Raw genomic sequence first — 18,164 nt, forward strand, 5'->3', positions numbered from 1 at the left:
GCATTGTCTAGCCCGCATTTTACCAGCTTCAGCAAGGCCTTTGACAAGGCACCTTGTCAAAGGCCTTGCTGAAATCAAGATAGGCTACATCCACAGCGTTCCCTTCATCTACCAGGCTTGTAATTCTGTCAAAAAATGAGATCAGATTAGTCTGACATGACTTATTTTTCAGAAACCCATGCTGACTTTTAGTGATCACAGAGTTTCTAACTAGGTGCTCACAGACTGTTTGCTTAATGATCTGCTCTAGAATCTTTCCTGGTATTGATGTCAGGCTGACTGGGCGGTAATTGTTTGGGTCCTCTCTTTCCCCCTTTTTGAAAATAGGGACAACATTTGCCCTCCTCCAGTCTGCTGGAACTTCGCCTGTTCTCCAGGAATTTTCAAAGATTATTGCCAGTGGTTCTGAAATCACCTCTGCCAGTTCTTTTAATACTCTTGGATGTAGTTCGTCTGGCCCTGGAGACTTGAATACACCTAAACTAGCCAAGTATTGTTGTACTACCTCCTTACTTATTGTGGGCTGTGTTTCCCCTGCTGAATCATCTGCTCCATATTCTTCAGGTCGGGCATTGTTTTCTTTTTTGGAGAAGACTGAGGCAAAGAAGGCATTGAGGAGTTCTGCCCTTTCTCTGTCCCCTGTTTGCATTTCACCATCTTCTCCTCTAAGTGACTCCACTGTTTCCTTGTTCTTCCTTTTGCTACGGACATACCCATAAAAGCCCTTTTTGTTGCTTTTAACCTCTCTGGCGAGCCTGAGTTCATTCTGTGCTTTAGCTTTTCTGACTTTGTCTCTACACGTGCTGGCTATATGTTTGAATTCCTCTCTGGTGATTTCCCCCCTTTTCCATTTTTTGTACATATCCCTTTTAAATCTTAACTCAGTTAAAATTTCTTTAGATAGCCACCCTGGCTTCTTTAGGCACCTTCCATGTTTCCGTCTCATTGGTATTGCCTGAAGTTGTGCTTTTAATACAGTATCTCCCTTTTAACAAACTCCCAACCATCATGAACTCCCTTCCCTTTTAGTATTTCTGTCCATGGGATCTCACCCAGCGTTTCCCTAAGTTTTCTGAAGTCGGCCTTCTTAAAGTCTAGGATTTGAGTCTTAGTATGCTTGGTTGCTCCTTTCCGCTGAACAATAAACTCCAGAAGAGCATGATCACTCCCACCTAATGATCCTGCCACTTCTACCCCACTAACCAGGTCATCACTATTGGTTAGGACCGGATCTAAAATGGCTGATCCTCTTGTTGCTTCTCCCACTTTCTGGACAATGAAATTGTCTGCAAGGCCAGTGAGGAATCTGTTCGACCTTATGCTCTTGGCTGAGTTTGACATCCAACAAATATCAGGATAGTTGAAATCCCCCATTACTACTATCTCACCTCCTTTTGAATGCCGGGTCATCTGTTCCAGGAAGGCATCATCTGTGTCCTCAGTTTGGCTTGGGGATCTATAGTAAACTCCCACAATGAGATCACTGTTATTTTTCTCTCCCTTAATTTTGACCCAGATACTCTCAACTTGGCTTTGAAGTTTTAAATCCTGGATCTCTTCACAGGTATACACATCCCTGACATACAACGCTACTCCTCCTCCTTTCCTGTTTGGTCTATTTCTCTGAAATAGATTGTATCCCTCTATTTCTACATTCCAATCATGAGACTCATCCCACCAGGTTTCAGTAATGCCTATTATGTCATATTTAGTTTGCTGTACCAATAGCTCAAGTTCATCTTGTTTATTTCCCATGCTCTGTGCATTAGTATACAGACATTGAAGACCATTTATCATTTGCTATTGGGTTATTGTGATTGAGTAAATTATGTAGCACTTGCAAGTTTTATTTATTTGGCCAAGAGTAAATATTCTCAAAGCAGACAACAATGAAATACAACACAGTGCAACAAAATCATCAATAAAACCAGTAACCATGCTAATGCAACATCATCCAGCCCCTAACAGCTACAACAAAAACCACCAGCAGAAGAATAATAAAAAGATAGAAAAAAGCAGTTCAAAACATTTGAGTCTTTAGTTGGCGTCAAAGAGGCATTGGGTGGTTTTTAGTTTGCATTGTGCTATACAGTACTATAATTCATTGTTTTTTCATTGTGTTTATATTATTTTCACTTACTCTTGTGTTTTTGATCAGAGGAGGTCTAAGATTGCAACGCATAAGAACAAGATGTTTCATAGTAACAGATGTTAGTTGCTTTCTTTTTTTATTTATGATTATGTCTTATTAATTACCAGAATTGGCAAGCTCAGAGTGTTTGCTTTAATCAATTTTTCTTTTTTCTTCAGTGCCGAGTTAAAGCTTTTGGAAGAAGCTGCTGTCTCGGTCTGCAAGTCTTTAGGTAAGAAGCTATTTTGATTATGGCATTTATTTCCATGTTCTTCGTACTGTCAATGTTCCTAGTAAATCGCACTGCTCTATAGAAACCTTTATATCTGTGGTGCATTTAATATCTCCCATCTGTGCTCTGTACGTGGGTTTCTTAGAACCTCTCTTCACTCCCAAGGGTGTATGAAGACATATTGTGCCCGCATGTGCTGTTTGAACATAAAGTTTTCACAGGTTTTTGCTTTATTTTGTGTTCTGTCACAGGAAGTGGCTTGGGTACAGCTTTATTAAGATGTAGTAGAACAGGTTGTTATTCATCCCTTTTTTTAAAAAAAGGAAAGGACTTTAAAGCATTGTTTTTAAAGGAAAATATGTGTGGGAGATAAAGCAGAGGCGGAATACATAAAATTTGCAATCAGTGTTAGCTGCCTTTTTTGAAATTCTGATGTTTGATCCTATCTAGAACATCTTTTGAATTTAAGAAGTGTCTTGATCAATCAGAGGAAGGCATACTGGAAATCTTAATTATGAATTTTGAAATTTCTGTCCTGCCATATGGCTTCAAAGAGCTCTTAGACTGGCTTATTCTTATAGATTCTGTTTAACCGTCATGGCTACTAGCTGGACATGGCAGAACTGGATATTATGGGAGACACCCCAAATGGCAAATCTCTTTTAAATTCTCCCCTCCCTCTTTAGAACATGTAGGAACTACTTATGTTATGATGCTTCCATACCTCTCCTCCATTCACATCATGGGTCACCACTAGAAGTTGTAGGAAAATGCACAACAGCATATTCTCACAGTTTGAGAGTTTACAATATTTTAAAGTGGTTGTAACATGTCCTTTTACCTGCAGTTCATAAATTTAACATATTGACGATGATAAAGATGATAAATGTTACAGCTGGGGTAGGGACAACAATTAAGTAAGAAATGCTGGTTCAGCCTTGTGGTTTCTCTGTTGTCTCACATATGGATTCTGTGGAAACTTCTAAATTTGGGCTAGATTTAGACAAACAGCCTGTATGTGTGGTGCTCTGCTTCCACTCAGTACAAATCTTGAAGCATCTCTTTTCATAGCCACCATTTATGCCCCTTAATATCTAGTTCCATGCAGCCAAGTGAAGAACACCTAACAATTTGAATTCTATAGAATTCTATGAATTCTTGTGGGAGGCTACACCTGGAAGTTTTGCCATGATCACATTACATGGGCTCTCCAAAAAGGTTGCCCCAAAAGCCTGTATTGGCCCTGATCTCCAACTCACGGCATGGCTCCCTTGTTTGCTTACCCTTCAGATACTGGATTTTGCCCCTATGCAATTTCATTCTAAGCACATTCGTTAGGAAGTAGGTGCCACTGGGTTCAGTTTGGCTTATTTCTAGGTCAGGTAAGTGTACATAGGATCACAGCTGTAATGTTTGAACCTGAAGTGTAACCTGTTCAATTCTTCCTCCTAGTGGAGAATAATCCCCGAACAGGAAATCTAACAGCGCTGATTAAAGTCTTCCTTTCTAGAACCAAAGAGTTAAAAATTTCAGCAGAATGTCAAAAGTAAGTGCAGCATATTTGTGGGTTTTGTTCACCTTTCCTTCACCAGCCTGAGTACGCACTAGGGAGCCAGCTGGTAAATTTTATTGTGCTTAGAAATCAGCAATGTGGCTGGCATAGGTTTTGAGTATTTCTGATAAACCGAAACTCTTGTGTCAATAAATATTGTACGCTGTGGGTTCTGAAACCTTGTGGATAGCAGTCCTGGCTAAATAAAGCAAGTCCTATTCAGACCTACACAATTGTAAAATGAAGGAAGATAGATTGGTAGAAAGTTATTCCTTTTTTATCCATGAGTGTGCAGAATCATGGAATCTTCCTAATAGGTAGATTTTTCAGAAAGAAAAAAGTCTTCTGACAAATAAGAGACTTCCCTCATTGTGAATGGTTAGCTGAAAGTAGGTTTGTTATATAGGTATCACACATCTATACCAGTTTTGAAGAATTCAAAAAATGGGAGATCTGAATAGCACACAGACTATTTTTCTGCACAGATAGAGCATACCTTGGTAGGGTAATCAAGGAATACGCAATCTACATTTCAGTCTGTGCTGGGAATAGTCTGGGAGCTGTTGAGATTTCCCATTACCTTCGGGATCTCTTGTCTCATGTTTATAGTGGGTTTATTATGTACTGTATCTTGAATTATGACCATTTCCTCCCTTGCATGTCACTTTAAACCATAGTTAAACTAAACTCTGGTTTAAATGTCAACAGGTACACTGCTGAAAATGTGGGCCCTTTGCTCTTCCCCTACTCCTGCTGGGAAACAAGCTTCGTTCTAGTTTAGTGTTGTGTCTGAACCCAGACTTGTGGTTTGTTTCTTGCCAGACAAACCATGAGTGGTAATCAAGAACGAAGTCATGGTCTGCTTGGAGAGAAACAAGCAATGAACCCAGTTTTGGACGTAATGCTGAGCCAGACCCAGCAGGAGCGGTGCAGCAGTGAAGCACCTGCGATTTCAGCAGCTTGCATGAAAACGCTGCATTTGAATGTGACGTGCATACCAAACCAATTAAGTTTTGCCCTCTGTTTCTTGGTCCCTTCAGCAGGTCATGCTAACTAGTTTGCAATGCATCCTGACATCAGTAGCTGAAAAGGTCAGACAGTCGTTTTGCATTGTGTAACTAGCCCATGGCACTGCCTTCTGTTTTTATTGGCTGCTGTCTGGCTCAGTCTGCTGGCAAGGCCCATGAAGTTGAGCAACACAACATGGTTGCTGACATAATGGTGGATTGTAGAATGTAGGTTGCTTGAACAATACCCACCTCAACTTTATACAAACTTCTTCCTACGAGTGTTATGTGTCTGTAACATCAATAGAAGCTGAGGTTACACTCAGGGAGATATTTTGGGGTTGCAGATACAGTCAGCAAGCTATCCTATGCACTAGATATCTTTAATCTGATAACTTATTTCCAGTTAAACTGCTTTCATGTCTCATAATTGTAGGGATGAGGTATAATAATGTTGGAAAGCAGCGGTGTCTTAACAGACTTTGCTGCTTGTTGCACAAGAAATATTTGCTTGCATAAGGTTGTATTAATCCTTATACTCTGTATACCCCTTACACAGAGTAGTGCTGTCCCAATTTTTGCTGAGGGTGAGGAAGGGGAGACAATAAAAATGGCTTCCCAATGCTTCTTTCTTACATTTATAGTCTGTGACTCAAAATTCCTTGGAGCTTAGTGTTTAAGATAATGATTTAGCAATTATTTTATGTGAGTGTTTTTTCCATCTACAATGTAGCAATCGCTTCTAATGTTGTGCCACCAGCTGTCTGGTTTGCAAAATAAACATTTGTTTTTCAGCTTAAGTGATTATTTTTAGGAGTATTTACAAACCAGCTTGATGAAGCTTTGCAGTTAAACCTCAATTTGTCTTAAATCCTGGGCATTATCTCTTGAATACACTACATTAGGATAGGATAGAAAATGTGAAATTCCATTTCCCCTGTTTTCTCCAACAAAATGGAATTTCTTGCATTGCTGAAAAGTGCTTCGTTCTAACATTTCATTATGCAACTGGTATAGAGATTTTTATTTTGAGCAGAAGGGAAGAAGTTCAAGGTACAGACATACAGTATCTAGAAACTAAATAGGGCAGGAAAGACCCAAGACCAAACTCATGTTATATACAATAGTGATTCTTAGTATTAATGCTGTTATTCTTTGCACTTGTTCAAATATATCTATCTATCGCCCTTTTTATTGCATATTTTTGGCTCACACAATACCTTAGTTTTAATTCATACAAGGTGGCCTACAGGAGCAGTCCTTAGCTTGCGGTAAAGCAATTCTTATAACCAGAATTCTTGATGTGTTTGAGGTATGTGCCATTGAATCTTCTGTTTCTCTTCTAGCCACCTCTTTATCTGGCAGACTCACAATGCACTGTTCATTATTTGCTGCTTGCTCAAAGTGTTGATCTGTCAAATGTCAGAAGAGGAGTTGCAAGTTCATTTCACCTATGAGGAAAAAACACCAGGCTCTTATGGTAAATGTTTAACAATTTTAAGGGAACAAATGGTGTCTCGCATATGCTGAAGACTTCTGTTAAAATCTGTCACAAAATATGTCAAAACACAGTAGATGTTGGGAAGATAAGATGGATCTATAGATTTTACAGACGATAGCCATCTGTGTTTTTCTAGAATATAGAGTAGTAAAGTTTACAGGAACGGGATGGAAGAGAGTGACAACTTGGACTGAAATAGCTGTAGAGCCTTGTGAAAACTTTAATTACATGGTAGAAACCTGGCTGCATGAAATACCTACTTCTAAATTAGACAAAGTTATAAACAGTACATCATAATATAGCAGAAGGGAAGATGGGGCTGCAGGGGCCTCTCCATCTTGTTATTTGGGAGATCAGCTCCATCAACCTTCTCCTCTCCTTGAGCTTTTTCCATTCCACTTGGTCATTACAAGAACTTTGCAACTCAGAAACAATGTCAAGTACTGTGTGCTTTTCTCATCCTTTCTCCCAGCCCCCCCCTTTTTGCCACAAAGAGCCTCAGTTCATCTGGAACTCTGCACATGCTCAAGGTCTTGTCCTATGAGTATGTGCTTGGTAAGTCTTTGCTCTGAAGAAAAGGCATGGTGATAGTGCAAACCAAGAATAAGTTAAGCTGAAGCCCAGTATCGCTTTATTAGGGTAAGCCACAGTTGTTACCACCAAAGATCCTCCCCAGGGTGGCTGCTGAAGAGGGGAATAATTGATATGTGTAATGAATCATGTATGGGTACACCTAATTTGTCCCCTGGAACTAGTGTTGTATCTAATGCAGGTATACCTCTAATTTGGTAGTTAGTTGTTTCTTGTGAGTATAACGGAGAAACTAACCCTTGTTTGCATTTCCTGAGAAATACAAGCTCGATTTCTGCAGCAGGCATAGTAAGACCTCTTAAAGCATGATCTGATTGGCTGAGGCTCCTTTCATTATTCTGTGACAAATTTGTGATGGGAAAACATAATTGTTATGGCTAATGTCAATTCTCTCACTCTCTTTTGTCATATTCCTTCTACCTAGCCCTGTCCTTAACAAAGTTCCCCTCTATGACAGAGCCCATGTTTGTTACGATGTCCCTTTCCTATAATTGTGAACACCTTGGTCCCCGACTTGTCCAGTCTTATGGGTTTGATGCTGGCCAGGCTGCTGCATTTCACAAGTTTGCTCCAACCCTATCAATCACTATGGAAATAAGGGTTTTTCTTTTCATAGCTATGCCTTTCACCTCCTTTGCTTCCTCTTTTCATTCCTTGTCTCTAAGCAGTGCTTGTTCTTTCCAAGGTAATCCTGTTCCTTGCAATAACATTTGTGGTGGGCAGTCATGTCCAGAAAGGATCCTCAAATTAATAGTCCTGTGCACACAAGTGTAAGATGACACATTTATGTGTGTGAGATATGAGCAGATCTGAGAACATTTTTCTTGTCTTACCTTTAAGATTCTATGCCTATGGGTAAAGCCTTGTCTTAATACAGGCTTTATAAGACAGAGCCCCTCTGGAAGCCCATTTTTGGCTTAAGAGCAGGGGGAAACACTTCTGGTGGCATAATCTGTGATATTACGAAAGCTCGATGTAATGTAGCTCAAGGAATTATATAGAAGTTATGAGCAAAAATGGCAACAGAGTTCTTCCAATCCAGGTTCTTCCAATCCATGTACAACTTCCTGGTCTCTCCCCAACTGTGTGAAATTCAAAACCTCTGGAACTGTTGCCCAAGTAGCAGCCAAATTGGCTTTGTGGGACCAGATATGCACAAAGCTGAATTCTGCTACTAGCAGCTCTGCCATATGGAACACTTCTCTAGGGGGGAAGGTTCTAAGAGCCACCTTTCTCAGAATTGTTTTCTACCCCAAACTGCATGTTTCTAGTAGAGCCCAACATTCCTTACACATTAAGGGGGGGGGGGATAAACAGTGTTAGAGAATTATGCAGGATGCCATATGAGGTCTCTCTTCCAACTTCCTTTGCTTGATGAAGTGCAGTGTCATCAATATTTATTATTATTATTATTATTTAAGTATTTTTAACCTGCTCTGAAGCTAAAAAATCTAAGCTAAGATAGTCCCTGCCCTCAGACTTATAGTCAGAAATAATTGACACATAAGGGGGAAAGGGATGAGAAGGGAAGAGGGCAGGAAAACAACTCAGATACTGATTTTTAAAGTTACAGTTCTTATAATTTACCAGCTGAAATGCAAAAAGTTCATGTAGCCTGATGGAACGACTGCCATTTAGTGACAGTTGGGGGATGACTTATTCAGCTGGCCTCAGCAGAGGTGAGAAGTCTGGGGGTAGATTGAGATAGTGAACCTGTAGTCTTCCTAGTGTTGTTGAACTCCACTCGCATCAGCCCCAGCCATCATGGACCGTGGTCATGGATGATGAAAGTTCTCGTCCAGGAAACATCTGGCGGGCTACAAGTTCCCCATCCCTGGACTACGGGCCACATGGTATTTTTTAATAGGGAAAGACGTTTACAAGCACTGTATGTAAGCAGAATATATTGGAAGCGAAGATTCCTACAGTATATAGCAAATCTTCAAATTATGCATTGAATTCGCCTCAGGGTTCTGTCCTCTCTCCCATGCTTTTTAACATCTACATGCAGCTGCTGGGAGAGATCATCAGGGAGTTTGGGCTGGGTGTTCATCAGTATGCAGATGATACCCAGCTCTACCTCTCTTTCAAATCAGAACCAGTGAAGGTCCTGTGTGAGTGCCTGGAGGCGGTTGGAGGATGGATGACGGTTAACGGATTAAGGTTGAATCCTGACAAGGCAGAAGTACTGTTTGTGGGGGACAGGAGGCGGGCAGGTGTGGAGGACTCCCTGGTCCTGAATGGGGTAACTGTGCCCCTGAAGGACAAGGTGTGCAGCCTGGGAGTCATTTTGGACTCACAGCTGTCCACGGAGGCGCAGGTTAATTCTGTGTCCAGGGCAGCTGTCTGTCAGCTCCATCTGGTACGCAGGCTGAGACCCTACCTGCCTGCAGACTGTCTCGCCAGAGTGGTGCATACTCTGGTTATCTCTCGCTTGGGTTACTGCAATGCACTCTACGTGGGGCTACCTTTGAAGGTGACCCGGAAACTGCAACTAATCCAGAATGCAGCAGCTAGACTGGTGACTGGGAGCAGCCGCTGGGACCATATAGCACCGGTCCTGAGAGATCTACACTGGCTCCCAGTACGTTTCCGAGCACAATTCCAAGTGTTGGTGTTGACCTTTAAAGCTCTAAATGGCCTTGGTCCTGTATACCTGAAGGAGCGTCTCCACCCCCACCGTTCAGCCCGGACACTGAGATCCAGCGCCAAGGGCCTTCTGGCGGTTCCCTCAGTGTGAGAAGTTAGGTTACAGGGAACCAGACAGAGGGCCTTCTCGGTAGCGGCACCCACCCTGTGGAACGGCCTTCCATCAGATGTCAAGGAAATAAGCAGCTATCCTAATTTTAAAATACATCTGAAGGGAGCCCTGTTTAGGGAAGCTTTTAATATTTAATGCTGTATTGTTTTAATATTCAATTGGGAGCCGCCCAGAGTGGCTGGGGAGACTCAGCCAGATGGGCGGGGTATAAATAAATTATATTATATAAAGAGCAGCTGTTTGGATACCCCAGTCTTCTGGACCAGTTAAGCTCTCAGCTCTCTGTCCCCCCATAAAACTCAGTGTAACTTTTTCTGCCCCACATGCTAGTTCTGAGTGTTCAGTATAATATTCCAAAGGTGAAAGAGAGCTTGGGCATTAAGTAAAGCACTACTAGTCATTAAGGAACATTAATGTTCTTTTATCAAGACCCTGACTGCACATTAGTATGTCAGACAAAACCTTAGAGCTGGTCCCATTCATGCTAATGAAGACAGTAATTTTTTAAGCAGTACTGTATGTTGGTTGAAGAAAGTGGCATTTAATTGCTTTGTTTAATAGACAGCATGACATCTTTAAAAAAAGAAGGTGCTTGTGTGTGGTCTGTTGGTTAGGAGCAGGGAACCAGAAGCCAGGAAATTGGAGTTCCTTCTCGGTGGTGATCTCTGCTTCACTGTGATCTTCTGCCAGCTGATTGTTTCCTGCTTTGGTTTACCCCTCTATAAAAGTGAGATAATTTCCTCATTTGGAATGCTGAGACTTTAATGATGATGGCACATGATGTCCCTTTGTGCCAGTTCTATGCACTCATGGTTTACAAAATTCTCTCAAAACATATGTATATTTGTGGATGCAAATGGCTGGCATGTCCCCAAGTAAACATAATGGAAGTGGGGGAAGATTCTTGTTGCATTTGGACCCTATGAAGGCAATTACATTTTAACGTTTTTGCTTAATGACTGTATTTCAGGGGAAAACCCACTTCCCACTACTTATTTTCTCAGCTGTGCAATGCTGATAGTAATTTTGTGAGGATGCACTAAATTGAAAGAATTGTTAATTGTGTCTCAGTTGGTCTGTTTTGCCCATTAAGGTAACTAAGCTTCGTAGTCTTTAACCTTTGAGACCCAGTGCCTCTAACCCCAAACAGAAACATAGGACCCACTTTAAATTTTGCCTTGTATATGTTGCTTCGCTTTCTTTCTTTCTTTCTTTCTTTCTTTCTTTCTTTCTTTCTTTCTTTCTTTCTTTCTTTCTCTCTCTCTCTCTCTCTCTTTCTCTCTTTCTCTCTCTCTCTCTCTCCTCTATTTATTGTTGATTTTCGCTTCCTTTCTCTCATGCCATCTGTCTCTTACAAAATCTTAAGCAACAATGACAACTGCAAGAAAGGAGCAACGATGCTTTGGTTTGGGCTTGACTGCCAATGGATGAATGAATTGATCTATCTACAAATGCAGTGCAATTCAGAAAACTTTAAGTGAAAAACATACTTTTATCTCTTGAATGCCAATTTTTATTTTCTGCTTGCCCTCTCATTTCTCTTGAAATGCTCAACTGAGGCAGGAGACTTCTCTGCTATATATCTTAAAAGTTAGGTGAGCTTCTCATGCTGCTCTAGATCTGTGGTTCTCAGTCTAGTAGAGCGCAGGGATGCATGAAACCAGTACAGAACACAGCCCAAAAAAGCCTTAATTTCTGTATAGTTTGTAACTTTTAAAAATTTGTATGTAAGTGTTACAATATTTAAGTCTGAAGAATTACTGGCAAGCATAACTAATTATTGAGAACTAATGTGAACCAGTGGCTAGAGTGTTGGTCTTATAGATCAGAGTCTGAGGATGAGTTCAGCTGCTCCCAAATACAAGCTTAGATTTGGGCAAATTAGGCTAGATTCCCTATATGTAGACTAGGAATAAAAGTCACCTGCTTTGGGTAGTTGTGAAAGGCAAGACACACAAGGGATTGCAAAATTGATCTGTCTTCTCAGTCTCTTCATTTCACCCCTCTTCTCTCTCCTCTCCCGTTCTCTGCTGTCTGCCTGCCCATCAGTTCCTTCCATTCTTTCATTGAGACATAATTCGACTGAAACACAGGATTCTAACCACCTTCCAGAGAACCTAGAACTGCTGTGCTTTTAGTTTGTTCCCAGTAGTAAGAGTGAAAATCTGAAGGCTCAGTTTAATTTTGTTTGAATTTCACAGGACACCCCCCCCCAAAAGATTTCAACATTACATTCTGGAGCAGATTTTTTAAAAGGCTTTTCATGAGGGGTACAGTGAGTTTGAACTTCAGTAAATGGGAATCAGGATGAAAATTACAAATTTTCTCTGAAGGAGGAAAAACAGATGATTCTTATTCTTACTAGAAATTACATTTGTATACAGCCCTTCATCCAAAGATCACAGGGCATATCACAACATAAAAATACAAAATGAGAACACAAAATAGATTGCTAATACAGTATCAAAATATCCAGCAATGGTACTTTTCTTTGTTTTATTTCAGGATCAGAATGTGAAGACCTTATGGAAGAGTTATTGTGCTGTCTCATTCAGCTAATTGTCGAGATTCCTCTTTTGTAAGTAAACTTCATGATAAAAGTTATGGAATGTCTGTTTCAGTTGCCTTCTGAGAAGATATAGTAAAATAACCAGCTAACAATTTTATAATAGTTTTACAAAAATAAAATGGTGACATTTCTTTTGGACCAACAGCTGTTTGAAATGTCAGGAGCAATCCACTTCCTGCCTCAGTTGTGCACATTGTTGGTACCTCAGCACACTGTGTTTGTTTCTGCTTGTTGTGGGCGGAGGGGGGTGTTAAAAATATTTCAAAGTTGCATTGTTGCATTGCTTTCGAAGTTGCATTTTTCTTTGCTTTCCTTTTGTACGTTCTTTATTCCAAATCTTTTGGTTTAAATTGGTGTTTTTTCTTCTTCTAAAGGTGGGTTTGTTATGAGGCTATCTTAATTGGCCTCACATTTAGCTACCTCCTTATTTTTATGTATTTGTACTGTCCAGCCCTGAAAAATGTCAGCAGAATTTGTTTTCTGTCTCTTTTAGATTAGCCGTTGAAGTTCATGTTTCTCTGTTGGAGCCTTTTCATTTTTCACATTGCTGCTTTCTTTTTCACTTGGAATGAGGTTAGCCATTTAGTATCCCGATAAAGGCACAGCTGTTTTCTTTGGAAACCTCACTGTCATGAAACATGGTCCTGCCGTCATTATATTAATTTTTGGGCAGTTTCTGTCTAATGAATTTGTGGCATGATTTAGAGAAGTGATTCTGATGATGCAAAGAGGTATTGTTGGTACTTCCTGGAACACTGATACTTCTGTCTGGGGCAGATTAGAGGAAATGCTGAGAGGTGAAAGGACGGAGTAATAGATACACATTCATAAATCATTCTTTTTGTTGGAAGGCAGCCTGCGGCCGTATGGAGACGAGTGATAGCCAGTCACTCCATTTGAAAACAGTCTGAAACCACAGCCAAGCCCTATAAAAATCAATCACCAGAGTTGCATGAATCTAGTTCCAGGAGCCCAAAGGGCAGAAGATATGCATTTCTTGAACAGCAGCAACATCATCCCCTAAAAAACGTGGCATGGTAGTGAGAGACCTTTGAAATAAGTGTCCAAAGCAGTCTGTGATATGGAATGGAAGAAATAGCATCTTCCGTTAAGAGACCTCACTTACGATTGAAGTGAGAATGACTTCTGCACAAGTCAGAGACCATTGAGGCTTTTATTTGTTTTATTTATTTGTCCCTGCTGTCTGGGTGTAGGTAATATTTAAAATGCCAGCCAGTCAAAATTAGGAATGATTTTTATTTTATTTTTAAAAGAAAAGGTTGCTCAACACTTTAAAGACCCTTAAGGATGATGGGGAGTGGAAATGTTTAGAAAAAGTTTTGACCTTTTCAAATCTCACAACTGCTCTGCCTGCTCGGGTTAATGGGCATTAGTTGACTCCCTGCCGAATTATATATTTTTAAAGGGCATGTGTCAAAACCTTGAACAGATGAAATTAAGCCTACAACTGCAAAAGCTGCTTTGTTAGGTCATTAATAAGATGACATATACACTAAATGATAGTGTAGCTCTATGTGAATGAAATGCAACATACCTTAGGCCTGAATTCATCCCGTGTTGCTGAAGCTTTCATTTCCACTTCCGTGTGACAAAATGTGGTTAATGTTAACTGTGATTTGCTTGAAAAAGCCAGCTTGAAATCATGGAGTCTTATTTATTTCATAAAATTTATACACCACTTGGTTGTACAAACAAAAACCTCAAAGCTGTTTACAAAAAAGATAAAACAAGAAAATCAAGACAAATTTACAATACTTTAAAAGCAGAAGTGAGAGCTTCTGAACGCCTCCCAGCTATGCAGAGGGAGGAGGAGCATGCAAGCCTGGGGCATTCTATGTCTCATTTCAGCTCATTTATGTTGATCTAAATTATGGTTCCCTCATTGCGAGAAGCGAGGTTACAGGGAACCAGACAGAGGGCCTTCTCGGTAGTGGCACCCGCCCTGTGGAACGCCCTCCCAGCAGATGTCAAGGCAATAAGTAACTATTCTACTTTCAGAAGACAACTGAAGGTGGCCCTGTTTAGGGAAGTTTTTAATGTTTGATGCTGTACTGTTTTTAATATTTGGTTGGAAGCTGCCCAGAGTGGCTGGGGAAACCCAGCCAGATGGGCGGGGTATAAATGATAAATTATTATTATGGTTTAGCATAATGTTTGAACATGACCTGTGATTGATTCAGATGTAACCATAGAATCATAGAGTTGGAAGAGACCACAAGGGCCATCCAGTCCAACCCCCTGCCGAGCAGGAAACACCATCAAAGCATTCTTGACATATGCCTGTCAAGCCTCTGCTTAAAGACCTCCAAGGAAGGAGACTCCACCACACTCCTTGGTAGCAAATTCCACTGCCGAACAGCTCTTACTGTCAGGAAGTTCTTCCTAGCTTTTGCTGCTATGAGTATGAACAACCTTGATCTTAATGCACTTCCCTCTTTATGTGTCTTTTCATTAACCTTCTTAGGAAGTGTCTGCTATCTCAGGTAAAGGAAGGAGATGACAGAACATGCTCATCTCATAAAAGCAAAGCATCATTCACTGGTTTGCTATTGTGTCTGAGTAAATCAAGTCCAGAAAAATCATGTAGGTTGTTTGAGGGGTTTTTGGATGGTGGTTATGCAATGACTGGTGTAAGCTTGCATATCTCCTTCATTTAGAATAATTCAATGAATGTTTCACATCACTTATACAGTATATGATAATTTTTACATTTACAGTTGAATTGTAGGGCTGTAGTCATATTAAGGGTGAGTTGGTTGATTTGCTTTCCACCAGTATGAGAAATGGTGGTACAGTAGTGGGGTTAGGTTCTGTGGCTTGTTGTTAGAAAACAGAAAACCCTTAACACACAACATATTAAACGGAAAGGTTTTTTTGTTATTTGAGTATAATGGTAAGTAGGAACTAGAAATCAAAATACTGACTATCTGAAGTTTACCCAGAGGCATGAAATGACTCGTAAACAAGGCATCTTAATTCCCTGTGTGGTAGCTTCTGAATGCACTCCCTTCTGTTCTGTGGAGGTGGGAGAATTAACTGGAAATATTTCCTGTTCTTTCCATGGAGAAGAGGGTGGCAGAAGAGGTCACGGTTGCTTTCAATTATTATTTTTTTAAAAATTAAATTGGGATGCTTCCAAAACGTTTATGGATGACTGTAACTAGTATATTCTTTGCATGCATGTTTGCCATTAGTGGGCGTTAATTTTGAGAGCTATGCCAAGAGGAAAGATCAGGTTCACATTAAGTTCTTGTATTTGTACCCTGAAACCGATAATTGGATACTCAACTTGCTCTGCAGTGTTCTAAACTGACCTATACTCTTTGGCAACTCCTCTTTCACCTTTTCTGGTAGACCCTCAGGAAGTATGGCAATCAAACCCTGTTCCTGTATTATTTGAAGCTTGCAGTGTGGAACAACCGATTCTGACAATCATAATTAGTGATTTCTTTTATTAAAAAACTATTAATGCTTCCAGTGAAATAAGTTAACTGGGTTAAAGTTGAGGTGTAAGAAATTAGAATGGCTTAAAGAAGTAAGGCGGGCCAGTGTATGGGCAGCAAGCAACTAAGAGCAGATCCATTGAAATTAATGAAAATGACCAAGATTCATGAAGTTCAGTACGTCTGCTCTGAGTAAAACTTAGTTGAATACCACCCTAAAGGCATACCTTCCTGAACATCTTGGCCATCCTGGCAGCATATATCAGCAAAGCAGAAAATCCAGGCTAAAGTGAAAATTATTAACCACACATGTACCCCTTCTGTATGCTGTATTCTATATGATGAATATAAGAATCAAGTAGACTTGTTTATTTAAAAGTGAGTAATGCAAGGTGACGCTTTATGATGTTGCATATAATATTTTTATACTCTCAGGTGTTCATGAAAACACATTAGTAGAAAGCAATTTATACATCTCACGGACTCTTTTGTTACACCTGTTATGTGTTACTTCTTCTTGAGCAACTCCTACTTAGCTGGGATAACATTCAAATAATTCTTTTTAAATGGGAGTTGGCTGAGCGAGTCTTTCCCAATGAACCAGCACCCAACTGATTATCCTGATTTCATTGGTGGGAGCCCCTGGCTACAAGAACTGGTCATTCAAACATCCTAGCCATATGGGATAGGAACTGTTTTTCTCTGCACATCTCCTGTCTGCCTGGGATGACTTTTAAAGACCAAAGCACAAGGATAGAGATTTCAAAAGAGAGGCTAGAAAACTGTGCAAGGATGGTACACAGATTTGTGATGCATTTCTTTTAAATGAGATACTAGAGAACTTTTATTTAATAGTAGAAACATGTCAATTTCTTGTCATATCTAACATGTTTCAAGTACAACACACTCTTCATCAGAGGCAATTCCTTTGTCTTTAAAAACTTGCTTGTCACACATCTCTTGAATAATACGTTTTTTCCCTCTCAAGAGAACACTTATATGGTACATCACTTTTTTTTTAATGTTGAGCTGTTTAGAGCAGTTTAGAAATGTTCTAAATAGTATACTTAGTGTTCCTTGTCTTTTGCTAAGGTATTCCTTATCTTTTGTTTGGAGCTAAACAAACCTAGGCAGCATCTTAAAAAGCAGAGACATCACCTTGCCGACAAAGGTCTGTATAGTTAAAGCTATGGTTTTCCCTGTAGTGATGCATGGAAGTGAGAGCTGAACCATAAAGATGGCTGATCGCCGAAGATTTGATGCTTTTGAATTATGGTGCTGGAGGAGACTCTTGTGAGTCCCATGGACTGCAAGAAGATCAAACCTATCCATTCTGAAGGAAATCAGCCCTGAGTGCTCACTGGAAGGACAGATCCGGAAGCGGAGGCACCAATACTTTGGCCACCTCATGAGAAGAGAAGACTCCCTGGAAAAGACCCTGATGTTGAGAAAGATGGAGGGCACAAGGAGAACGGGACGACAGAGGGCGAGATGGTTGGACAGTGTTCTCGAAGCTACCAACATGAGTCTGACCAAACTGCAGGAGGCAGTGGAAGACAGGAGTGCCTGGCGTGCTATGGTCCATGGAGTCACAAAGAGTCGGACACGACTAAACAACAACAAAACATTATGCACATGTACACATTATACTGCATGTAGGATCACTTTCCCCTTGCTGTGAGTCATGGAAATGTTGTGTCTCCACATCTGCCACTGCCAGATAATGATGTTGGGTGGAGAAGCACATGAAATAATGGCACAGCACAGGGCAGGGCAAATGCTCCTATATGTTACAGGGAGGTAATGTGACACAGGGACATAATTTTTGGCGCCGGCAGCTTGTCTCACACACTGTATAGCTCAGGGGTAGCTAATGTGGTAGCAACTCCCATCATCCATAGCTAGCATGGCCTATGATTGGGGTTGATGAGAGTTGTTGACAACATCTAGGGGGCACTACGTTGCTTACTGCTGCTCTAGCTAAATGTGGGTGTTTTGTAAGTACTGTAGTAGTAATAGTAATGAAGCCTCATACATCCTAGGGAACCAGGCAGAGGGCCTTCTCGGTAGTGGCGCCCACCCAGTGGAACGCTCTCCCATCAGATGTCAAAGAGAAAAACAGCTACCAGATTTTTAGAAGACATCTGAAGGCAGCCCTGCTTAGGGAGGCTTTTAATGTTTAATCGATTGTTTTATTTTTCTGTTGGAAGCCGCCCAGAGTGGCTGGGGAAACCCAGCCAGATGGGCGGGGTATAAATATTATTATTATTATTATTATTATTATTATTTATTTCAGACAAAGCAAAACAAATACATTAGAGAGTGTTGTGTAGTGGTTAGAATGTTGGTTGGATTG

At 40.5% G+C, this 18,164-nt stretch overlaps 1 protein-coding gene across 3 annotated transcripts in view; it reads left to right on the plus strand.

Annotated features, from left to right (window-relative positions):
- Window positions 1-18,164, plus strand: part of DYM (dymeclin) — a 160,924-nt gene that overhangs the window by 28,906 nt on the left and 113,854 nt on the right. For all 3 annotated transcript variants that reach the window (XM_088653131.1, XM_088653132.1, XM_035100631.3), the window contains 4 exons: window positions 2,311-2,363; window positions 3,816-3,909; window positions 6,269-6,402; window positions 12,281-12,353. In XM_088653131.1, coding sequence (XP_088509257.1) covers window positions 2,311-2,363; window positions 3,816-3,909; window positions 6,269-6,402; window positions 12,281-12,353 — 354 coding nt within the window. The remainder of the gene's footprint in view (window positions 1-2,310; window positions 2,364-3,815; window positions 3,910-6,268; window positions 6,403-12,280; window positions 12,354-18,164) is intronic.

This window comes from Zootoca vivipara, chromosome 10 (assembly GCF_965207765.1).
Source record: "Zootoca vivipara chromosome 10, rZooViv2.hap1.1, whole genome shotgun sequence".
Lineage (NCBI taxonomy): Eukaryota > Metazoa > Chordata > Lepidosauria > Squamata > Lacertidae > Zootoca > Zootoca vivipara.